General features: G+C 41.9%; 1 protein-coding gene across 8 annotated transcripts in view; it reads left to right on the top strand.

Annotated features, from left to right (window-relative positions):
* Positions 1 to 26,185, top strand: part of LOC137372885 (mesoderm induction early response protein 1-like) — a 75,911-nt gene that overhangs the window by 36,421 nt on the left and 13,305 nt on the right. For 7 of the 8 annotated variants that reach the window (XR_010975517.1, XR_010975518.1, XM_068037281.1 and 4 more), the window contains 4 exons: positions 9,221 to 9,372; positions 18,028 to 18,109; positions 23,053 to 23,147; positions 25,222 to 25,349. Coding sequence is in view for 6 of the 8 variants with exons in the window: in XM_068037281.1 (XP_067893382.1) it covers positions 9,221 to 9,372; positions 18,028 to 18,109; positions 23,053 to 23,147; positions 25,222 to 25,349 (457 nt within the window). In the remaining 2 variants the exon portion in view is untranslated. The remainder of the gene's footprint in view (positions 1 to 9,220; positions 9,373 to 18,027; positions 18,110 to 23,052; positions 23,148 to 25,221; positions 25,350 to 26,185) is intronic. The other variant, XM_068037282.1, reaches the window with a different exon arrangement.

Here is a 26,185-nt window from a genome sequence, read left to right as displayed (position 1 = left end):
TACGCCTCAGGTTCCCATCCGACTGACAAGCTAGTTTAAACCCTCCCGAACAGCACTATCAAATCTCCCTGCGAGGATGTTAGTTCTGGTCCTGTTAAGGTGAAGCCCGTCCATCTTGTACAGGTCCCACCTGCCTCAGAAATCTGATGCCCTCCCTCCTACACCATTCTCCAGCCACGTGTTCATTTGATCAGTCCTCCTATTCCTGTGCTCATTAGCATATGGCACTGGGAGTAATTCTGAGATTACTGCTTTGGAGGTCCTGCTTTTTTTAATTTCCCTCCTAACTCCCTAAAGTCTGCTTTCAAGACCTCATCCCTCTTCCTGCCTACGTCATTGGTACCAACGTGGACCATGATCTCTGACTGTTCACCCTCCCCCAGAAGGATGTCTTGCAGCCGCTTCGTGACATCCTTGACCCTGGCACCAGGGAGGCAACACAGCATCCTGGAGTCATGCTTACTGCCGCAGAAACACCTGTCTGATCCCTTGACTATCGAATCCCCTATCACTATCGCTCTTCCATTCTTCTTTCTGCCACCCATGGTGCCACGGACTTTGCTCTGGCTGCACTACCCCGATGAACCATCGCTCTCTCCAGTATCTAAAATGGAAAACCGATTAGCAAGCAAGGTAGACTGTGGACTCCTGCACTGCCTGCCTGGTTCTCTTAGACTGCCTACATGTTCCTAACCTGTGGTGTGATCATCTCCCTAAACGTGCTATCCACGTAGTCCTCTGCCTCGCAGATGCACAACAGTGACTCCAGCCGCTGCTCAAGTTCCAAAACCTAGAGCTAAGCTTCTGCAGTCGGTGACACTTCCTGCAGATTTGTTCGTCTAGGATACGTGCGGCCATGACTTCTCGCCTATCGCAGGACATACGTTCCACTTGGCCAAGCTGACCTGCATAATGTAACTTTTTAAAAAACGTTTTCTTGCAATTAGAAGTAAAATAACTTACCGGTTACTCACCAATCAGCTTCTTCCCCTTTACCGAAGAGAGAGGCAGCTACTGGAGGCTGAAAAAAGATAGAAGAAAGAAAGGAAGGAGCCCCTCCCTCCCGCACCAAACTCCCATTTTACACTCTATTCAAATTTATTTTCTTAATTTATAGTACCCTTCCTTAGCAAACTTCCTCAATTACCAAACGCCCTTAACGCTCTGAGCAGCAGACAAGTGGCACTGAGAGAGTCCCCTCAATTTATGCTCTGAAAACAATGCTATGTCAGCTCTGCTCGAGCTCAGAAACCAGTTTAAGCTAGCTACCTAATTAATTAGCTACAGCTACTCTGTAGGCCCTCACCTGTCAAGAATGAGGCACATTCATTTTGTCATGAACATTGATTTTAAACTGTTACTGGAGTGAAGAATGGACTTATTAAACAGATTTGCCATGGCTGGGAAAGACATTTGCATAGAAACAGATGGTGATTGGAAGGACAAAGGACCATTCCCGGACACATTCAACCCACAATAGACCTTGATCACCAGGTATTGTGTAAGAGGAGCATTTCAGAGAAGTGGGAAGCCAAATCGTTCCCAAGCAAAAAAGAGCAAGATTTCAATACAGGTTTTCTTTTGTAATAAAAACAAGAAATGCTGGAACCACTCAGCAAGTCTGGCAGCATCTGTGGAAAGAGAAGCAGAGTTAACGTTTCGTTAATGGTGTGTTGAAATTAACACATTGCTTGCCTTTGCTCCATGACCTTTTGGTCAGCTATGTGGCCTTGTCCAATCTACACCTTCTCCTTTGTTATCTCTTGCCCCACCCCCGGCTCACTTGCTTATAACCTTTGACATTTCTAATATTTGCTAGTTCCGCAGAAGGGTCACTGACCCGAAACGTTAACTCTGCTTCTCTTTCCACAGGTGCTGCCAGACCTGCTGAGTGGTTCCAGCATTTCTTGTTTTTATTTCAGATTTCCAGCATCTGCAGTATTTTGCTTTTATTTCAGGTTTTCTTGTGGTTGTGTGTGATTGAATACTAACATGCCTGCAACTGAAGCTAGTAGCTTCCCAAGCCAGTGTGAAGTAACTTGGGATAAGTTAAAAGCACTGTCTATGGAGGAGTTGAGGAAAATGGCTGAGCAGTTTGGGATCACTACACGTCGCAAGGCTAAAAAGTCTGCACTCCTAAGACTAGTGGCCAACCATTTTTCCCTTGAATCTGAAGAAACAAACCGGGTTCGAAGCAGACTTCGACAGGGTATTGGCAAAACTACAATTGGAACAGAGAAAACTTGAATTTGAGGAAAGGGAGAGGCAAAAAGAGAGAGGGAGGCAGGAGAGGGAGAAAGAAAGAGCCTTCCAGAAGGAACATGAAGAAAAAGAGAGAGGAGAGAGAGAAAGCAAGAGAGGAAAGAGAAAGAATCTTCCAAAAGGAATGTGGAGAGAGAGTGTTGAAGCGGCTTGAGTTAACGAGGGGGTGACAGTAACCCCAGTGAAAGTATGGCCAATATTGAGCGTAATTCACGCTGGGTACAACATTTTTAAAACTAACTCAACTAATCCCATAATTCAATGAGGAAGATGTAAATGCATCTTTTGAGAAACTGGCATGGCAGCTAAAATGGCCAGCTGAGACCTGGTCTCTTTTTCTACAAAGCAAGCTAACTGGAAATCCCATGAGGTTTATTCCTTGTTGCCAGATGAGAATTCATTAAATTATGAACTGACCAAAAATGCTATCCTCGGGGCGTATGAATTAGTACCTGAAGCCTATCGCCAAAAGTTTAGAATCCTCGAAGCAAACTGATCAAACTTATCTGGAGTTTGAAAGAAGTAAGCAGCTGGCTTTTGACCAGTGGCTGAGGACTCTTAAAGTACAGATGAGCTATGAGAATCTCTGAGAAATAATTCTGTTAGAGGAATTTAAACACTCTCTCCCACTCTCCATAAAGACCCATGTAGAGGAGCAGCGGGTTTAGAGACCCTGGCAAGCAGCCTTTCTGGCCAATGAATTTGCTTTAATTTATAAGTTGGTTTCCCGGGGAGAACCTTTCCTACTCACCTCCACAAATCCGAAAAGGACAAAGGGTGGGAAGGTGATAGGAGCCCAAGCAGTCCTGGGAGATAAAGGAAAACAGGAGACACGGGGGCCCCTCCCCCAGCCAAAAAGGAAGGCGTTGTGAGCAAGAATGAGACCTGGAGACCTGTGTGCTTCCATTGTAACAAAGCAGGGCATTTAAAAGCTGACTGCTGGAAACTAAAGGGAAAACCTGTAGGGTTAATCAGGGCACACCCACTCAGTGAAGAAGGGACAAAAACAAGAAATGCTGGAATCACTCAGCAGGTCTGGCAGCATCTGTGGAAAGAGAAGCAGAGTTAACGTTTCGGGTCAGTGGCCCTTCTTCGGAACTGACAAATATTAGAAAAGTCACAGATTATAAACAAGTGAGGTGGGGGTGGGGCAAGAGATAACAAAGGAGAAGGTGCAGATTGGACCAGGCCACATAGCTGACCAAAAGGTCACGGAGCAAAGGCAAACAATATGTTAATGGTGTGTTGAAAGACAAAGCATTAGTACAGATTAGGTGTGAATACACTGAATATTGAACAGCAGCAAGTGCAAACCTGAAGAAAAACAACCTGAAAAAAACAGTGGGTAAGCAAACTGAACAAACTAAGATGAAATGAAATAAATGCAAAAAAAGATTGTAAAAAATGTAAAAAGGAATGTAAAAAAAGGAAGAAAAAATAACTAAAAATGAAAGTAAAATGGGGGGGCTGTCATGCTCTGAAATTATTGAACTCAATGTTCAGACCGGCAGGCTGAAGTGTGCCTAATCGGTAGATGAGATGCTGTTCCTCGAGCTTGCGTTGATGTTCACTGGAACACTGCAGCAATGCCAGGACAGAGATGTGAGCATGAGAGCAGGGGGGAGTGTTGAAATGGCAAGCAACCGGAAGCTCAGGGTCCTGCTTGCGGACTGAGCGGAGCTGTTCCGCAAAGCGGTCACCCAGTCTGCGCTTGGTCTCCCCAATGTAGAGGAGACCACACTGTGAGCAGCGAATACAGTATACTACATTGAAAGAAGTACAAGTAAATCGCTGCTTCACCTGAAAGGAGTGTTTGGGGCCTGGGATAGTGAGGAGAGAGGAGGTAAATGGGCAGGTATTATACCTCCTGCGATTGCAGGGGAAGGTGCCCTGGGACGGTGACGAGGTGGTGGGGGTAATGGAGGAGTGGAAGGGAAGTGTCAGAGATGGACCATGTAAAGGTGAGAGAAGGGTGGAAATTGGAAGCAAAGTTGATAAAGTTTTCTAGTTTGGGGCGGGAGCAGGAAACTGCACCGATACAGTCATCCTGGTCCACTCCTCCATTACCCCCACCACCTCGTCCCCGTCCCAGGGCACCTTCCCCTGCAATCGCAGGAGGTGTAATACCTGCCCATTTACCTCCTCTCTCCTCACTATCCCAGGCCCCAAACACTCCTTTCAGGTGAAGCAGCGATTTACTTGTACTTCTTTCAATGTAGTATACTGTATTCGCTGCTCACAGTGTGGTCTCCTCTACATTGGGGAGACCAAGCGCAGACTGGGTGACCGCTTTGCGGAACATCTCCGCTCAGTCCGCAAGCAGGACCCTGAGCTTCCGGTTGCTTGCCATTTCAACACTCCCCCCTGCTCTCATGCTCACATCTCTGTCCTGGGATTGCTGCAGTGTTCCAGTGAACATCAACGCAAGCTCGAGGAACAGCATCTCATCTACCGATTAGGCACACTTCAGCCTGCCGGACTGAACATTGAGTTCAATAATTTCAGAGCATGACAGCCCCCCCATTTTACTTTCATTTTTAGTTATTTTTTCTTCCTTTTTTTACATTCCTTTTTACATTTTTTACAATCTTTTTTTGCATTTATTTCATTTCATTGTTCAGTTTGCTTACCCACTGTTTTTTTCAGGTTGTTTTTCTTCAGGTTTGCACTTGCTGCTGTTCAATATTCAGTGTATTCACACCTAATCTGTACTAATGCTTTGTCTTTCAACACACCATTAACATATTGTTTGCCTTTGCTCCGTGACCTTTTGGTCAGCTATGTGGCCTGGTCCAATCTGCACCTTCTCCTTTGTTATCTCTTGCCCCACCCCCACCTCACTTGTTTATAATCTGTGACTTTTCTAATATTTGTCAGTTCCGAAGAAGGGCCACTGACCCGAAACGTTAACTCTGCTTCTCTTTCCACAGATGCTGCCAGACCTGCTGAGTGATTCCAGCATTTCTTGTTTTTGTTTCAGATTTCCAGCATCCGCAGTATTTTGCTTTTATTTCAGTGAAGAAGGGAACCTGATGGAAAGCACAGTAGAACAAGCTGTGGCTTTAACTGCAGTAAGAGTGAGAATCAGGCAGTCTACTGCTGCAAGTGCAGGAAAATTTAATAGCGTTCCTGAGGGTTATCAGTTTTGTGTCTAAAGGGAGAGTAACCCATACCCTTCGAGTGGGACAAGCAAGCACATAGTAATTCTCAGGGACGCGGGCCACAAAATCTATTTTACTGGGCAAAGGCCTGAACTTTCCCCCAGAGAGTGCAGTGAACGCCATAATGGTGGTGAATGTTATTGGAGGGCAATGTATGCCTGTACTTGTATATTTGGGTGCATCTGAAGTGCAACCTAGTTTCAAGACCAGTTTTCTAGTTTGCCTGTGGATGGGGTTGACCTGTTACGAGGTAGTGATCTGGTGGTAGCCCCCCTAGTAGCGAAAGAAATACCACAGGAGGTCAGAGAGACAGGGCCTTGGCAGGAGACGGACCCCTGCAGTTTCCCTGAATGTGTAGTGGATCAAGCCATGATCAAACCAGCTCCCCCCAGAGGAGACTGAATTGACACTGCAGGCAGATGACCAGGTCTGTCTGTCTGTCAGACTTTCTTTGGGAAGTTAGGGGACCCCCGGGAATGAATTAAATGAATTTTCTCTAGGTGAAGCTCAGTGATCCAACCCGGTATTGCGAAAGTTAGCACAGGCTGCCCAGTCTGAAAGTGAAGCAGAGGGACTCCCTGCTGATGAGGAAATGGAGTTTTCCTCACAGAACTGAGAGCAAGTTAGTGGTGCCGCAGAGGTACCGGAGAGAAATATTAAGGGTCTACAAGACTACAGTGGCTGTACGTGCAGAAATACAAAAGACCAAAGCCTGCATACGACAGCAGTTTGACTGGCCAAAACTCCACAAAGATGTGGTGGAGTAGTGCAGGAGTTGCCACATGTGCCAGGTTGAGGAAACTCCAACCTATATTGAAACCTGCACCCCTAAGTCCTGTACCAGTGTTAGGAGGACCCTCCTGCAGAGGGCTGGTGAACTGTAAAGGGCCCCCGCCGAGAACAAAAGGGGACAGGCAGGCACGAGGCTGGCAAAAGTTTAGAAAGAGAAGGGGATAAAGTGACCAAGAGGATAGGTTAAAGGAAGTCTGAGAGAAATCCTGGATGAAAACCCCTACTGTCCGGTCAGCCAACCCCAGAAAATGTGAAAAGTTAGACCCCACATCCTCCTATGTAAATGCAGACACTAGAAGCACCCCACCAGAGTTGCTAACAGCATTTACAGGAACCTGCAGAGACAAAGAGAGACCTTTAGGGGGTCAGAGAAACCGTGAGGGTGATGCCTCACCTAGTTGAAGTGCCACAGGGAAGTGCAGTAGAATCTGCACAAATATCTGCAGGCAGGAGCCTCCCAGAGTACAAAGGAGAGATTAGCAAAGAATCCTTCTCCACAGTCAGGGAAAAAAGAACCACCCATCTCCCTAAAGTCAAAAGCTTTGCATGACTCGGCAAAGCACTGGGAGAGTTCAGGATAGACCTGCTTGCTACTGACTCTCTTGGGAAAAAATTACCTGAGCAGCAACAAAAACCCTAGGCAGCCATGGAAATGGGCAAATGGAAGAGAAACTTCCCCAAAAAAGAACCACATGTTCATTAGGATGCCAAAAAAGGGGCGATTTTAATATGTTTTATGATTTGTGAATGAATGAGAGAAGTGCGTGCTTTTATTTGCTGTATCTTCTATTTTCTCTCGACCCTTTTAATGAAATGCGCCTTTTCTCAAATCGCATTTCATTCCGCTGGGTGTGAAGGTATCATGCAAGGCCTCCACCTGCCAAGAATTAATTTTGTCATGAGCGTTGATTTTTAAGCTGTTACTGGAGTGAAGAAAGGACTTGTTAGATCAGCCGTGGCTGGAAAAGACACTTGCATATTAACAGACAGTGATTGGAAGGACAAAGGACCATTCCCTGACCCATTCAACCCAAATGGACCTTGATCACCAGCTATTGTGTGTAAGAGGAGCATTCCAGAGACTGCTAAAGTGATACAGTCCAAGGCGTTGTCAGACCAGTTAGTCACATGACTAACCTGCTTGGTCACCTGGGTTTTTCTGAATTGTACAAACAGTTTGAACTGAGACTGTTTGCTCCTAAATTGAGAAGATCTCTCCTGCCTGCTCCCATCTCTTTCTCACAAGCCTCTGAATCCACTGAAGACACATGAACCCCAAGAGAGAAAAGTCTCCTCAGTGAACAAGGTTTAAGAAGAATACTGGGCCCCAAAGAAAAGCAAGATCTACCTACAATCAAGGACTCTACAATGAGCTCGAAGAACCGTGACAAAAACTCTTCAGATATTGTCTCAAACTTTTTACGTTATTTTTCTTCTCTTTTCTGTCTTTATTTGCATGTGTGTATCGCGTATGTATGCTAGTGTGGGCGTGTCGTGTATCCGTAGGCATTAACCGAATTAGAGTTTGTTTAATAAATTTCAACTTTTCTTCTTTAAACCTAAGAAAGCCTGTTTGTGCTGGTTTCTTTGCCTTTATAATTGGAAAGTGGTGAACAAGGATTTACCAAGGGGGAGCTGAAAATTAAACCCTGTTACGGTAAGACCAGGTGCAGGCTGAAAGGGAACCCTAGACCCCTTTCTCACCTGGTTGTAACAGTACCCCTGTTTAAAACTGCAAGGAGCCTAACTTACCTCTTAATTGAAATTCCTTTCAGTTAATTGCTGGATGTAAACAAAACAAAAAACTAGTCTTGAGAGATTAACCCTTAATTTCACTCACTTACCAAACTCCCTTTTTCACACTTCCCCTTAAACATTCTGAACAAGTCTTTTAGCCTCCAACTTGAACAAATCAACTCCAACCTTTAAGAGAAATTTACTTCTCCAGAAATTGTTTCCTTTGTGTTGTTTACATAACACAATACTCTAACAACTTGTTTGAACCATGTGTTGTGGAAGATACTATTTTGCCAGGATGGGGGAGGGTTGGAAGGCACAGCAACAATCTTTGGTACTAATCGTGCCTTCTGGATGGTAATCCACAGTGAACTTCTCCAACTTTACATAGAATTTGTACATTAAACAATGACTGTTGTGGTATGATTCCACAGTTGTCGCCATGTTTGAGTAGTGGCAGTCTATTCCACTGTGGAGACATCACAACTGTGTTCAGTTCTGTTCACATTTGATGTCCATACATGAGAATTCTAGCTGCCATCTTTGGCAGTTTGGAGTAAGAGTGACCAAATTTTTACCACTTCTGAGTTACATAGACTCTGAGACTAAGTGTGTCAACCTTTTATAACAAAAGTCAAAGATTCTACAAGAAAGCAGGCCATGTGGTCCATCGTGTCTGCACTGACTTTGCTAGAGCAATTCAAGATTAATCCTACTGCTTGGAAGCTTTCTTGTTTTAAACCTGGGTATTTATTACATAGACCCTCTGAGTCATGTGACCAAGAAGGGGTTTCAGGTTTGATCCCTGGTTTGTGTTAGTTCATCTCTGCCAGGATGGTGATGGGGTGCTGCAATAAGCCTTGGTATCTTTGGGCCAGAATGGAGTTAGCATAGTTTGCTTCTCCTGATTGTTATCCAACTTCCTGAAAACTGCATGTGTGTGAACAAGGATTGGACATGGCACTGATAGCCCCACCTGTCAAAGAGCCTGCTGACATTTTTGTCTAGGCTTGCACGTAAAGAGTAGTTACTTGGATGAAAAACTGTCATAATGAGTTGCCACTTGAACAAAAAATACTGAATGGAAAAGAAAGACTATTCATTGTTTGCTTTTAATTCGCCTAATGTTTCCTGTGTAAGTCGTAAGGATTTGTCATATCTTTATAAAAGTAGTGCCCTTTTTTTTAAGAAAAAGATGCGTAGCGAACACAAGTATGTGGCTTAGGTAAAGCTGTGCACTAATGGATCTTATAAAAATCTATGTCTAGTATATGAGAATGAAGACCAGTTGTTGTGGAATCCTGATTTTCTGCCTGAGAATAAAGTGGTGGAATTTCTTTGTGATGCTAGTAAGCGCACAGGTGAGGAGAAAGGATTGGATGCAATACCAGAAGGCTCGCATATAAAAGACAATGAGCAGGTTTGTCATGCATTTTGAAATTGAAAGTGGTTGTTTTATCTGTTACAGTTGAGCAATTTATACATGAATGTAACATTTTAGCTTGTTGTTGAAAATGTGAATAATGTTTACTTGGTTACCAAAGCATTGTCTCTCTCTACTTCCTTCATAAAATGCCATTTTGGTCTTTAAATAGAATTTCGCATCAGACCTTGCTTTAAATTTATAATATGAAGCAAATTCAATTCCCAAATGATTGCAGCAGCACATACAGACAAGTTATATCTATTAATAGAATTTCTGGGTGAATTAAATTCCTATGTAAGACAATCTTGGAAAAAAATTATTTTAAGTTTTCAAATATACCTGCTGTTTACTACATGATTATCGTAACCTGCTGAATCCAGCATCATGTCCTGGTCCTCTGTCAGTATCCAGTCATTTTCTAGCTCACCTGCTAATAGTCATGATTCCAAATTAAGTCTTGAATCATCTCTTTGCACCCTGTCCCTCTACCTAATGAAGCTATGTGCACTCCTCACATTGGCTGACAGCTACTCTATCCTTTGCTGGGATGGTTTGCTGAAAACACTAATACAATGTTTCTCTCTTCTTTCTGTCCCCAGCACCTGCCCCAGAGAGATTGTTTTCCAGAAAGCAATTGCCAGGCAAATAAAATTACAACACAGAAGCAAGCTATTTGCTCCAAGCAGCCCATATCCATGTTTACCCTGCATATGAACATAGGAATTAGGAGCAGGAGTAGGCCCCTCGAGCCTGCTCCACCATTCAACAAGATCATGGCTGATCTGATTCTAATCACAACTCCACATTCCCATCTACCCCGATAACCTTTCACCCCCTATCAAGAATCTATCTACCTCTGCCTTAAAAACATTCAGACTCTGCTTCCATCGCCTTTTGATGAAGAGTGTTCCAAAGAGTCATGACCACTTATTTTAAACAGTGACCACTAGTTCTAGATTGTTCCACAAGAGGAAACACCCTTTCCATATCCCCCATCGAGACCTCTCAAGTTCTTGTATATTTCCATCAAGTCGCCTCTTACTCTTCTAAACTCGAGAGGATACAAATCTAGCCTGTCCAACTTTTCCTCATTAGACAACTTGCCCATTTCAGGTATTAGTCTAGTAAACCTTCTCTGAACTGCATTTACATCCTTCCTTAAATAAGGAAACCAATACTGTACACTGTACTCCAGATGTGGTCTCACCAATGCCCTGTATAACTGAAGCATATCCTCCGTACTTTTGTATTCAATTCCCCTCGCAATAAATGATAACATTCTATTAGTTTTCCTAATTACTTGCTCAACCTGCATATTAACCTTTTGCGATTGATGCACTAGGACACCCAGATCCCTCTGCATCACAGAGCTCTGCAACCTCTCACTATTTAGATAATATGCTGCTTTTATATTCTTCCTGCCAAAATGGACAATTTCACATTTTCCCACATTATACTTCATTTGCCAGATATTTGCCTAGTCAGTTAACCTATCTATAATCCCTTTGTAGCCTCCTTTTGTCCTCTTCACAACTTACTTTCCTACCTATCTTTGTGTCATCAGCAAATTTAGCAACCAGACCTTCGATCCCTTCATCCAAGTCATTTAAATAAATTGTAAAAAGTTGAGGCCCCAACACTGATCCCTGTGGCACACCACTCGTTACATCTTGCCAACCAGAAAATGGCCCATTTATGCCTGCTACTTCCTGTTAGCTAGCCAATTTTCTATTCATACCAATATGTTACCCCCTAAACCATTTATTTTCCGCAATCACCTTTGATGTGGCACCTTATCAAATGTCTTCTGGAAATCTCAGTACATCCATCAGTTTCCCTTTATCCACAGCAAAAGTTACTACTTTAAAGAACTCCAATAAATTGGGTAGATATGATTTCCTTTTCACAAAACTATGTTGACTCTGCTTCATTACCTTGAATTTTTCGAAGTGCCCTTCTATAATGTCTTTAATAATAGCTTCTAAAATTTTCCCTATGACAGATGTTAAGCTAACTGGCCTGTAGCTTTCTGTCTCCCACCCTTTTTGAATAAAGGAGTTACGTTGGCTATTTTCCAATCTAATTGAACCTTCCCCGAATCTATGGAATTTTGGAAAATTAAAGCCAACGCATCAACTATCACAGTAGCCACTTCTTTTAAGACCTAGGATGGTCCATCAGGACCCGGGGACTTGTCAGCCCGCAACTCGAACAATTTGTTCAGTACCACTTCCCTGGTGATTGTAATTTTCTTGAATTCCTCCCTCCCTTCCATTTTCTGATTTCCAGCTATTTCTGGGATGTTACTTGTATCCTCTGTGGTGAAGACCAATGCAAAATACCTGTTCAATTCATCTGCCTTCTCCTTATTTTCCATTATTAATTCCCCAGACTCACTTTCTATAGGACCAACTCTCACTTTGTTAATTCATTTCTTTTTTAAATATTTATAGAAACTTACTGTTTTTATATTTCTAGCTAGCTTTCTCTCGTATTCTAATTTTCCCCTCCTAATTAATCTTTTAGTTCTTTGATTTTTATATTCTGACCTTCCACCCATCTTTGCGCAGTTATATGCTTTTTCTTTAAGTTTGATACTCTCTTTAACTTTTTTAGTTACCCGCAGATGGTGGGTCCTCCCCATAGAATTTTTCTTTCTCATTGAAATGCGAGCAAATATTTCTAACCATATTAATCAATTGTTTAAATTTGAATTATCCTCAAGTTCACTGACAAGACACTATTGGGGTGTATGCAGTGTAGCATTTATGGTCTTTATTAGTTGAATGTAAGGGCATTGCTACTAAATAAACACTGCAAAGAAAGATTTTGTCACCGTAATACAAAGGTGACTGACTGGCAGGTGGCAATCTTAATAGCTTATACTTACATACGAACATATGAATTAGCAGCAGAAGTAGGTCATTCGGCCCCTCAAGCCTGCTCCACCATTCAATAAGATCATGGCTGATCTGTTTGTGTCTCGAATTCCACATTCCCATCTACCCCTGATAACCTTTGATTTCCTTGCCTAACAAGAATCTATCCACCTCTGCCTTTAAAAACATTCAGTTACCCCGCCTCTGCCACCTTCTGAGGCAGAGTTCCAAAGTCGCACAACCTTCAGAAAAAAAATTCTCCTCTGTGTCCTAAAAGGGCGACCCCTAATTTTCAAACAGTGCCCCCTAGTTCTGGACTCACCCACAAAAGGAAACATCCCCTCCACATCCACCTTGTCAAGGCCATTCAGGATCTTGTATACTTCAATCAAGTCTCCCCTCGCTCTTCTAAACTCCAGTGAAAACAAGCCCAGTCTGTCAAACCTTTTCTCAAGACAAACAGCTCATTCCAGGTATCGATCTAGTAAACCTCCTCTGAACCGCCTCCAACGCATTTACATCCTTAAATAAGGAGACCAAAACTGCACACAGTATTCGAGATGTTGTCTCACCAATGCCATGTACAACTAAAGCATAACATCTTTACTTTTATTTTCAGTTCCTCTCTTAAAGGATAGCATTCCATTAGCCTTCTTTATGACTTGCTGTACCTGCATATTAACTTCTTGTGATTCCTGCACTAGAACACCTAGATCCCGCTGCACCTCGGAATTCTGCAGTGCTTCTTTGTTTAAGAAATACTCTTTTTTTTTTTGATTCTTCCTGCCAAAGTGAACAACTTCACAATTTCTCACATTCTCCATCTGCCAGATTTTAGCCCACTCACGCAACCTCCTTATGTCCTCTTCACAACATCCTTTCCTACCTATCTTTGTCATCTGCAAATTTAGATATCAAGTCATCGCTCCCCTCATCTAAGTCATTGATATGAATTGTAAAAAGTTGAGGCCCCAGCCGCAGACCTCTGCGGGACTCCTGTCGTTGCATCCTGCCAATCAGAAAAGGACCAATTTATGCATACTCTCTGTTTTCTGTCAGTCTGCCACTCAACCTTCTATGTTACCCCCTACACCATGAGCTCCTACTTTGCGCAATAACCTTTTATGTGGCACCTTGTCATTAGCCTTCTGGAAATCCAAGTACAGTAAGTCAGCTGGATCCCCGTTATCCACAGCGCATGCTACTCCTTCAAAGAACTCCAATAAATTGATTAAACATGATTTCCCATTCACACAACTATGCTGACTCTGCTTGATTACCTTGAGTTTTTCTAAGTGCCCAGCTATAGCCTCCTTAATCGATTCTAGCACCTTCCCTATGACAGACGTCAAGCTAACTGTTCTCTGTGTTCCCCCCTCACCTGCCTTCTTGAATAGAGGGGTTATATTTGCCTCTTTCCAGTCTGATGGAACCTTTCCAGAATCCAGCAAATTTTGAAAAATTAACACCAACACACCTGCTACCTCATTAGCCACCTCTTTTAAGACCCAGGATGAAGCCCATCAGGACTAAGAGCAGAGAGGTTATGATGGAGTTGTATAAAGTGCACGTTAGGCCACAGCTGGAGTACTGTGTACAGTTCTGGTTGCCACGCTATAGGAAGGATGTGATTGCACTGGAGAGGGTGCAGAGGAGATTCACCAGGATATTACCTTGGCTGCAGCATTTCAGCTATGAAGAGAGACTAGATAGGCTTGGGTTGTTTTCCTTCGAGCTGAGAGGGGACTTGAGGAGGTATACAAAATTATGAGGCGTAGATAGGAAGGACCTTTTTCCCTTAGCGGAGGTGTCAGTAATCACGGGGCATAGATTTAAGGTAAGGGGCAGCAGGTTTAGAGGGGATTTGAGGAAAAAAAATGTCATCCAGAGGGTGGTTGGAATCTGGAACACACTGCCTAAAGGGGTGGTAGAGGCAGGAACCCTCAACATTTAAGAAGTATTTAGATGAGCACTTGAAACGCCATAGCTTACGAGGCGATGGGCCAAGTGCTGGAAAATGGAATTAGAATAGATAGGTGCTTGATGGCCTGCATGGGCACGATGGGCCGAAGGGCCTGTTTCTGTGCTGTATAACTCTATGACTCAGGGACTTGTCAGTCCACAGCTCCATCAATTTGCTCAGTACCGTTTCCCTGGTGATTTGTAATTTCACCAAGTTCCTCTCTTACTTTCACCTCCCTGATTTACAGCTATTACTGGAATGCTTTTTATATCCTCTATAGTGAAGACAGAAGCAAAATATTTGTTCATCTGCCGTTTCCTTATAATGTACAATTAACTCCCCATTCTCATTCTCTGGAGGACCAACACTCTTTTCCTTTTTTAAATACCTGTAGAAACTCTTGCTATCTGTTTTTACATTTCTAGCTAGTTTTCTCTCATACTCTTAATTTCTTTCTCCTGATTAACCTTTTAGTCATTCTTTCCTGTTCTATATTCTGACCGATCATCTGATCTGCCACTCATCTCTGTGCAATTATGTGCTTTTTCCTTAACTTTGATGCTTTCTTTAACTTTAGTTAACCACAGATAGTAGAAATATTATTCTGAGTATTCGGAAATATCCCCTTAAATGTCTGCCACTGCTTCTCTATTCTCCTAGCCTAGTAACCCAGTTTACTTCAGCTAGCTCAGCATCCATGCCCACATAGTTGCCCTTATTTAAGTTTAAAATACATGTCTTAGACCCACTCTTTCCTCTCTTTCAAACTGGATGTAAAATTCATTCATATTGTGGTGGCTGCTTCCGAGAGGTGCCTTTACTCTGAGGTCGCTAATTAATTCTGTCGCGTTACACAATACCAAGTCTAATATAACCTGATCTCTGGTTGGTTCCAGAACGTGCTGCTCTAAGAAACTATTTCGAAAGTATTCTATGAACTCATCATCCATGCTAGTGTTGCCAGTCTGATTTTTCCATTTTATATGTAGATTAAAATCACCCATGATTATTGCCATCCCTATATCACAAGCACCCAATATTTCTTCCAAAGTGATTCTTGACAACGCAGCTGGCCGCTGATGTCATCCGACTGCACCAACCTGCGCACATGTGCAAACGGGCTCCTGTTCTCTGCGCATGCGCTGTGTTCTGCATTGCCAGGACTGGTTGGCGCATGCGTAGATGACGTCATCACGTAACGTGGAGGAAGAGAGAGAGCGGCCGAAGACCTTGGTGGTGGAGGGTCTGGGTGCGCTCTCCTCCTCCCCCACTCCACCCCTCCCCGCCTGCCTGCGCCCTGCTTCCCCGCCCGCGCCCCTCGCCCGCCTGCTCTCTCTAGCCACTCGTCCCTGCTTCCCCACTCGGTCGCTCTCTCTCTCTCCAGCCATTGTGTGCTGCCATGGGTTTACGTTGCCTTTGTGTGATCATTTGAGCAGTGCCATCTTTAGTCCTGGCAGCTGCCTGAATGTCACAGACTGTGACATTTTAGTTGAACAGGCTGCATTTGTGCCAGTGCAGCGCCACCTAGTGATTGCATTGTTAGCAAACGCAGCCTATTTCTTCTTTTATACTTTGTCCTACATTGTGATTACTGTTAGGGGGCCTGTATACCACTCCCACTAGTGACTTCTTTCCTCTAGTGTTCCTCATCTCCACCCAAACTGATAGATCAGGATGTACAAAGGTCATCTCTAACTATTGTACCAGTGCCATCCTTGATTGACAGTGCTACCCCTCCACCTTTTACTTAGCTTCCTATTCTTCTTGCATGTCATATTCCCCATAATATTTAGGACCCAATTCTTGTCATTCTGCAGCCACGTCGCCATAATGGCTTTCGATTATATTTATTTACTTCAATGTGCGCTATCAGTTTGTCTACTTTATGAATGCTACGTGCATTCAGATACAGAGCCTTTAGTTTCGTCTTTTTGTTATCTTTGTAACATCTAGTCTTGCCTGTTGTGTTCTTAGGTTTTTTTTTCTCTGTCCCTTCCTTCCATTCTCTGACCTTCATTTCCCATATTAGTATTCTGGCCTCCTGCCTTGACTCTACCCGTTGATTTGTTACATCTACTCAAGCTTAATCCCTCACCCTCTTTTTTTCTCTTCCCCCCCCCCCCCCCCCCCCACCACCAGTTTAGTTTAAAGCCCTCTCTACTTCCCTAGTTATATGGTTTTCTAGAACACTTGTCCCAGCACTGTTCAGGTACAGACCATCCCAATGGTATCGCCCCCACTTTCCCCAGTACTGGTGCCAGTGCCCCACGAACCGAAACCCACTTTTCCCACACCAGTCTTTGAGCTATGTACTCATTTCACTAATTTTATTTGCCCTCTGCCAGTTGGCACGTGGCTCAGGTAATTAATCCAAAGTTTGTTACCCTTGAGGTTCTGCTCTTCAATTTGGTGCCTAGCTCCTCATACTGTCTAAGCAGAACCCCTTTCCTAGTCGTATGTATGTTGTTGGTACCTACATGGACCACAACAACTAGATACTGCCCCTCCCTCACAAGTTCCTGTCCAGCTCTGAGCAGATGTCCCGAAACCTGGCACCGGGTAGGCAACACAGTCTTCTGGACTCGCGCTCTCAGCTGCACAGAACAGTATCAATCCCCCTCGCTATGCTATCCCCCTACTACTACTACATTCCTTTTTGTTCCCCCCCCACTTGAAAGGCATCCTGTACCACAGTGCTATGGCCAGTCTGTTCCTCCACTCTGCAGACCTCGCTTTCATCCACACAGGTTGAGAGCACCTCAAACCTGTTTAACAATTGTAAAGTCTGAGGCTCCTCCACTACTGTCTGCTCAATCCCTTTACCTGCCACACTGCTCATGTCACATCCTCCTGTCCCTCACTGCTGACCAAAACAGATGACCCTGTTCTAAGAGATGTGACTGTCTTCCGGAAGACAAAGTGTCCATGTAGTTCTCCCCATCCCTTATGTTGTGCAGTGTTTGCTGTTCAGCTTCCAGATCAATAATCCTGATCCGGAATTCCTATAGCTGTTTATGCTTTCTGCAGACGTGTTTGTCCTGGATCACCTTGGCATCCAAAAGCTCCCACGTACCACTGCTGCAACATAACACCTGTACTGCCATTGTTACTTATGCTATTAGTTAATTTACTTTAATTACTTAATTAACTTAGAATAATTCCTACGTATAGTAGAATTTACTGTGTTTATGCTAGTAACACCTACAACTAAAGTTAAACTTTTCTTGATTACACAGATATGTAAACCTTCCTACTGGTAATAAACTTTACCAATGCTAATCAAGCTAAGTTATTTTTGGACCACAAGACATTATATTATGATGTAGAACCTTTTTTGTTTTATGTAACGAAAGAAGCTGATAACACAGGGTGTCATCTTGTTGGATATTTCTCCAAGGAGAAGATAGCTTTTTGAAGTGAAGTATTAAGGTTATTGCACAAGTAGCATGTTGCACTATATCAACGTGTAACTGTAGTTTATCTATTTTACATTGATACCTATATGTTAAACAAATCTGACACACACTAAAACGTGAAGTTTTATCATTAGCTGAATTGTATTAAATATGGTCGTAAATGAATACCCACAATCATTTAACCATGGGTTACTACTCAAAAATTGTTTTCATGCATCTAATTTTACAAACCAACTAATTTTACAAACTAAAACTTTGTTTTAGGTGAGAACCTTTCAAAATATCTTAACAGACAGTAAAGCTTATAAGAAAATAAAATGTTATAACATTTGGTTACTAATGCAGAAAAATCCACAGATATGAGTGTTCCTTTAATCTTTATCTTTCTCAGGCATTGTATGAGTTGGTTAAGTGCAACTTTGATACAGAGGAAGCACTGAGAAGATTGAGATTTAATGTGAAGGCAGCCAGAGGTAAAAGCATATTAATTTTCCACTAGGTGGTGGTGTTTCCTTTACAGTTGAAAGCATGACAGTCTAGCATGTTAGTAACCATTTTAACTTGGCTTTGCAATAATTCTTTGTATTTAAGATCAGTTGGATAAATATTATGCTTCCTGTACAGTCTGACAGGAACTTCTGTCCTTTTGTGTTTAATGCCTTTGAGTGTCCATAATTATCTTCTCATATAGCTGCTGGGGAGAAAGACAACAAATGCTTAATTTTTCCAAAGTATGTGTCTTTGCCCCAGAGACTGGCCTCAAGATTGTTTTTCGGGTGCTTTAGGTAAATCTGGTCAGAAGAGATGTTCTGCTATGTTTCATCCACTTGAAGGATGTTAGGTGAAGTTTTTCTGCATTTTTTTTTCTTATTCCTGTGTTTCTAAAATTAGACAGTATGTCCCTTTTACATTTATCCCTATTTCTGAGTTCAGTTCATATCTTGGCTTTAATTGCATGTGTTATTTTTTCCCAAAGTTGAATTGAGAAATGCGATCACTTTCTACTTCTTTTAGCTGCGGTTTTATTTTTCTAGTTGCAGCAGTAACCTTTTTGAGTTAATGTGTAATATATCTTTATGCATACTTTTCTTTTTAAGTTTCATGAGTTCCATCCTTACTGAACTGGCCATGCTGATCTCAAAATAATTACTCAAACAGTTTAAGATAAGTATGTATGTTTGGTAGAGCTGGGGGGGGGGTGGTCCTTATCTAATTATACTTAAATCCCATTGTCAACATTGTAATAATTGGGTGAAGCCTCCAAGCATGTATTACCTTAGCCAAAGCAGTAAATACTAATGTATCTAGTTTTTTTATTAACTGGGTGTAGGATATTTGAAAATTAAATGTGCAGTAACATTGGAAGCTTTTTATAGAAATAATTATGACCTCTTTGACCATCTGTTGTAGCTTTTAAAGGAACATAACTCTTGACTATTTACATACGAACTAGGAGCAGGCCATTCAGCCTCTCGAGTCTGCTCCGCCGTTCTATAAGATCATGGCTGATCTGTTTGTGGACTCAACTTCCACTTTCCTGCCTACCCCTGATACCCTTTGACTCCCTGGTTTGTCAAGAATCTGTCTACCTCTGCCTTAAAAACATTCGATCATCCTGCCTCCACTGCTTTCCAAGGAAGAGTTCCAGAGACTCATGACTCTCAGAAAAAATTTTCCTCATCTCTGCCTTAAATGGGAGACCCCTTATTTTTAACCTGTGCCCCCTAGTTTTAATTTCTCCCACAAGGGGAAACATCCTTTCAACATCCACCCTGTCAAGTCCCCTGAGAATCTTGTATGTTTCAGTAAAATCACTTCTCATTCTTCTAAACTCCAGTGAATACAGACCCAACCTGTCCAACCTTTCCTCGCAAGATAACCCTCTCATCCCAGAAATCAACCTAGTGACCCATCTCTGAACTGCTTCCAATGCAATTATATCCTTCCTTAAGTAAGGAGACCAAAACTGTACACGATACTCTAGATGTGGTCTTACCAATGCCCTGTACAACTCGCAAAATATCTCTACTTTTATATTCCATTCCCCTTACAATAAACAACATCATTGCATTTGTCGTCTTAATGACTTGCTGCACCTGCATACTAACTTTTTGTGTTTCCTGTACGAGGAAACCCAGATCCCTCTGCATCTGAGTTCTGCAATCTCTCTCCATTTAAATAATATGTTGCTTTTCTATTCTTCTGGCCAAAGTGGACAAGTTCACACTTTCCCACATTATGCTCCATCTGCCAAATTTTGTCCACTCACTTAACCTATCTATATCTCTTTGCAGATTTCTTATGTCCTCTTCACAACTTACTCTGCTACCTATCTTTGTGTCATCAGCAAATTTAGCAACCATACATTCTGTCCCTTCATCCAAGTCATTGATAGAGCTTGTAAATAGTTGAGGCCCCAGCACTAATCCACTGGTTACAGCTTGCCAACCTGAAAATGACCCATTTATGCCTGCTTTCTTTCCTATTAGCTAACCAATCCTCCTATCCATGCTAATGTTACCCTTATACCATGGGCTCTTATCTTGTTTAATAACCTTTGATGTGGCACCTTGTCAGATGTCTTCCAGAAGACTAAGTACACCACATCCACAGGTTCCCGTTTATCCACGTTGCTCATTACTTCCTCAAAGAACTCTAATAAATTAATCAAACACTTTCCCTTCCACAAAACCATGTTGACTCTGCCTGATTGCATTGAGATTTTCCTAATGACCGGCTATAACCTCCTTTTATAATAGATTCTATCACTTTCCCTATGACAGGTGTCAAGCTTAACTGGTCTGTAGTTTCCTGCTTTCTGTATTCCTCCTTTCTTGAATAGCAGAGTTATATTTGCTATTTTCCAATCTGATGAGATCTTTCCAGAATCTAGGGAACTTTGGAAAAATGAAACCAATGGGAAATTGTCAGCTTTTAGTTCTAATAAATTTCTCAGTACCCTTTCCCTGGTGATGGTTGTTTTAAGTTCCTCCCTCCCTTTCAACTCTTGAATCTTAATTATTTCTGGGATGTTATTTGTATCCTCTACAGTGAAGACAGATGCAAAGAATCTGTTCACATTCTCAGCTATTTCCTTATTTCCCATTCTTAACTCCCCAGACTGTCACTCTGGAGGACCAACACTCACTTTACTACTATTTTTTTTTTCTTTTTTAAATACCTGTAGAAACTCTTGCTATCCATTTTTATATTTCTAGAAAGCTTTCTCTCATACTCCAATTTCTCTCATTTATTCTTTCAGTCATTCTTTGCTGTTTTTTATGTTCTGTCCAGTCTTCTGACCTGCCACTACTCTTCACTGGATTGTACGCCTTTTCTTTCAATTTAATAATTTAATACTATCTTTAACTTCCTTAGTTAGCCACAATGGTGCGTCCTTCCCCTAGAGTCTTTCTTTGAGTGTTATGAAATATTTCCTTAAATGTCTGCATCCCTACTGACCTATCCCTAATTTCCCAGTACTTCAGCAGTTCTGCCTTCATGCCCTCATAACTACCTGTGTTTAAGTTTAAAACACTAGAATTAGATCCACTCTTCTCCTTCAAACTGAATACAAAATTCAATCATCATGTGATCATTGCTACCTAGGGGCACCTTTACTACGAGGTCATTAATTAATCCTGATCTAGAATAGCCTGTTCTCTGGTTGGCTGTAGAACTTGCTGCACTCAGAAACAGTCCCAAAAACACACTATGAACTCCTCATCCAGGCTACCTTTGCCAATCTGATTCATCCAATCTATAAGTAGATTAAAATCACCCACGATTATCACTGTCCGTTTCTCACAGGCCCCCGTAATTTCTTCCTGTATACCCAATCCTATTGTGTGGTTACTATTGGGGGGGCCTATAAACTACACCCACAAGTGACTTCCTACCTTTACTATTGCTTATCCCTACCCAAACTGATTCTAAATCTTGATTTTTAGAACTAAGGTCACCCTCTCTGTTGTACTAATGTCATCCTTAATTAACAGAGCTACCCCTCCACATTTTCCTACTTTCCCCTCCTTCCGAAATGTCATGTACCCTTGAATATTCAGATCCCAGCCTATGTCATCTTGCAGCCATGTCTCTGTAATGGCTATCAATTCATTTGTTTTGTTACGAATGCTATGTGCATTCAAATACTGAGCCTTTAGTTCTGACTTTTTACTATTTACGCAACCTCTAGCCTTAGCTGCTTGCACACTCTTAATTTTGTACATTCTGTCCCTTCCTGCCACGCTCTGATTTATTATTTCCCTTATTGCTACTTTGCTCTCTTGCCTTGCCCTTTCCCTTTAATTTAACATATCTTTTCTCACTTGATCCCTCGCCTCCACTATTTAGTTTAAAGCCCTCTCTACCGCCCTAGTTATACGACTCACAGAACACTGGTCCCAGCACGTATCAGGTGAAGACTGTCCCAAAGGTACAGCTCCAACTTTTCCCAGTACTCATGCCAGTGCCCTATGAATCAAAACCCATTTCTGCCATACCAATCTTTGAACCACGCATTTAACTCTCTAATCTTATTTACCCTACTCCAATTTGCTCATGGCTCAGGTAATAATCCAGAGATAATTACCTTTTGAGGTTCTGCTTTTTAATTTAGTGCCAGCTCCTCATTCTCCTTATGCAAAACCTCTTTCCTAGTTTTGTCCTTGTAGTTAGTACCCATGTGGACCACAACAGCTAGATCCTTTCCCTCCCATTGCAAGTTCTTCTCCAGCCTCAAGCAGATGTCCTAATCCCTGGCACCGGGCAGGCAACATAGCCTTCTGGCCTATCACTCTGACTATACTATCTCCCACTACCACTACATTTCTGTTACCCTCCCCGCTTGAATTACTTACTATACCATGGTGCCATGGTCAGTTTGCTTCAACAGTAGCCACTTACTTTTAAGTAGTGTATTGTTTACTAGGACAGGAGGGCAGCACAGTGGGAGGAGACATTGGCGTACCAAAAGTAGCAAGATATAGATTTTATATCCTTGCTACTGCCCTTAGCCAAAAACATCAAACATCACTGAGTTCCCAATTTTTGTGTACTTTATAGTTATTTAGAACCAAGAAGCTTTCCACGGGTAAGGGGCAAAAAAATCAACTGGAGAGCTGCCTGCGGGTCACCTGAAAGCTAAAGAGGCCTGGAAATGTGTCACTGTGACCTGGGGAGCTTGTTCTTTTAATTCATAACTTTTCAAAAAAAAACTTGGATGGAATGTCTGTAAATAAAAGTTGTGTGCTTGGCTGAGAACTTTCTGGGTTTTTTTAATGTGTCAATCAGCCAAGTGCTAAATCTCAGCACTGCTGAAAATATTACCCAAATTACAGCACCAATGTATTTAATGCTTGTGAATTGTATCACAGTCTGTATCATTTTTGCTAAAAATTTTTTTCATTTGCTGTAGAAGAACTCTCAATTTGGAGTGAGGAAGAATGTAGGAATTTTGAACAGGGACTTAAGGCATATGGGAAAGATTTCCATCTGATCCAGGCTAACAAGGTATAAAATCTAACATCCATGCTTGTAAGCCTGAACTGAACTCTAGGATTAAATGTTAATGCATTGGAAAATTCTAATTACAAAAATGTTGCCAGTGTTTGGAATGCCAACTAGCAAACAGTGAATTTTCATGCCCCATTTAATATTATAACAAGGCAGCTAATATATTGCATAGGTACCAAGATCACTTTGAAAGATGGGTTCACTGTTTTCCTCCAGAGGAAAAGTGGCATTGAGGAAAAGCTACAGCCAGAAACAAAGTTGCAACATGATTTCAGAGAAACCCCTATACACATAGTATTCATGTTCAGTTCCATTATTGTTGCTGGGCATTCCACTGGAGTAGTTCTGCAAATGAAATGGGTATGAATTTGTGAACCTCTAGGTGTGATATTTATTGGTGCATATACATTTCCTGGCATTGCCAGCAGAACAAAAGCATTCATTAGAGGCCTTTGTAATGGAATTCTGTGGGTCCTGTATAAACAACAGTAATTGTCCTCCATTCAAATTTACGTCCAGAAAGTATTTTTATATAATTATTTGTATTAAAAAATAAGTTTTCATGCAGTAGAATAAACTTGTGACCTTGCTGCCATCCATCAATAGGTGGTTATTTATAGTACAGTTTTATAGTTAACTAATAAAAGATCTCTTATGGTGATTTTCATGGTGAATTAGAGTTTTTAATAAGAACAAGGGTTATATGCTAAGTAGCACCACAGGCACACTTGCTTATCAGCAATGAGGTTGGCCCTGAAATCTGTGAACATTGGGAAGGAGGCTTCAGGTTTAGCAGTACGAGGATGAGGTCTAGGCGTCTACCAGTATTTTGAGGGGACGGCAGTTTCAGGATCTGGGGGCACTGGGAGGGCATTCTGGGAAATGTCTTGGGATCTCGGCGCATTGGGGAATTTAAGGATCTTCGGCAATTATGACAGATCAGGGAGCATTGGGAATGTAGGCAGATTTGTGAGCACTGATCAGGTGTCTAGGAGTGGGAGGGGAGAACTAGGGCAGGTAGTCCTGGACTCCAATTGGACTAGGGGTGGGGGGGTGGCGCGCTTGGGAATTTGAATTAGGCTGTTGAAATTAGGGGTTGCTGATTGCTTGACTAATACAGCCAGCTAACTCTAGCAGCTTTTTGACGTAAAGGGATTAGAAGAACAGGTACAACTGTTTTCAGACCATCATACCGCATCCCCTTCCGGAATACATCGGAGTCCCTTATGTGCTATCAAGCATGCCCACCACAGCTTTCTCTCAATGGTTTTTGTCTTGCGTTCTGCCTTTATAGCAATTAGTACACTATTGATAAGTTTGTTGACTTATGCAGTTTATAAAATAAAAATAAATTTCCATGAATGAAAAGTTTAAAAATTGTTGGTTTTCCAGCTTTTATAGTTTTAAGAAAAAAAAAAATCCCTTGGCCCCCAAAAGTCATTGGGGTGAGAGATTTTAACAACCTTTGTTGGCAGGAAAACAAAGCAACTACAGCTACTGCTAAGAGGGTTTGTCTAAGTGAATACTTCATAATATAAAATATTTTAATTGAGACCTACCTGAAATAAGTAAGTTCAGTTTCTAGTTTTTGTTTGAAAGCCATTTAGAAAAAAACAGTGAAACACTCAAATCCTCCAAGGTGAGGGGATGCAATGTTGCTGCTTCAGATGAAACCTAGTAGTGCATGCTAGGAAAACTGCACATTCTCAGAACATGAAAATATGGTTAGAGACTCTGCAGCTTGCTCATTGTGTATATTTTCATCGAAGCCTAGGCTTTTGAGGCAGACTCCGGCCTTGAACCAAAAATTTTAAGAAATGCATTAGACACAAAGATAATTCATGTGCAAGATGCTTTCTGTACAGTTAGATATAAAACATTTTATATGTACTAATAGTCGAACAGGAAAATAATTTGGGGCAAAAGACGAAAGCAAACCAAACTTGACATTTAAAGGTCATCTTACAGGAAGTAACTTTGTTAATTCAGTCTGTATGTTAATTTTTAAGGTGGTTAAAATACTTCAAAATATTTCATTACTGATGTTTATTTCCTATTGTGCATGTTTCAGGTGAGAACACGGTCAGTAGGGGATTGTGTAGCATTTTATTACATGTGGAAGAAGTCTGAGCGTTATGATTTTTTTGCACAGCAGACTAGATTCGGAAAAAAGAAATATAATCTTCATCCAGGTGTTACGTAAGTGTTCTGGAATTACTGGCAGTAAATGGTTATATAATGTCAATTTGTTTTCTAACATTGCATTGGCAAATGTGTTTTGTATTGCTGGCTTTTCCCATCATATCAGTGCATCCTATTGTGCATTTTAAACTTGCATATTCCTTTTCCCTTCCATGATCCAGTTATGTTTTATAAACCTCTGATAAGAAAATTGGTGCACTAGATTGTGTTTAGGTACAAGGAGGGCTTGATGTAGCAAACTTCAATATAACAAACATAAGAAATAGGAACAGGAGTTCTCATTCAGCCCTTTGAGCCTGTTCCACCATTCAGTAAGATCATGGCTGATCTGATTGTGGCCTGAACTCCACTTTCCTGCCTGTCCCCATAACCCTCGACTCCCTTGTAGATCAAAAATCTAACTCGGTCTTGATAATATTCAATGACCCAGCCTCCACATGCTTTCTGGAGTAGAGAATTCCAAAGACTAATGACCCTCAGAGAGGAAATTCCTCTTTTCCGTTGTAAGTAGAAGACTCCTAATTCTGAAACCATGTCCCCTAGTTCTAGATTCCCCCACGAAGGGAAACATACTCTCAGCATCTACCCTGTCACTCCCTTCAGAATCTTCTATGTTTCAATAAGATCATCTCCCATTCTTCTAAACTCCAATGAGTATAGGCCCAACCTGCTCAACGTATCCTCATAAGATAACCCCTTCATCCCAGGAATCAACCTAGTAAACCTTTTCTGAACTGCTTCCAATGCAAGTATATCCCTCCTTTAAATAAGGAGACCAAAACTGTATGCAGTACTCTAGGTGTGGTCTCACCAATGCCCTGTACAGTTGTAGC

Source organism: Heterodontus francisci, chromosome 8 (assembly GCF_036365525.1).
Source record: "Heterodontus francisci isolate sHetFra1 chromosome 8, sHetFra1.hap1, whole genome shotgun sequence".
Classification (NCBI taxonomy): Eukaryota; Metazoa; Chordata; class Chondrichthyes; order Heterodontiformes; family Heterodontidae; genus Heterodontus; species Heterodontus francisci.
This window is presented reverse-complemented; position numbering and strand designations above follow the sequence as displayed.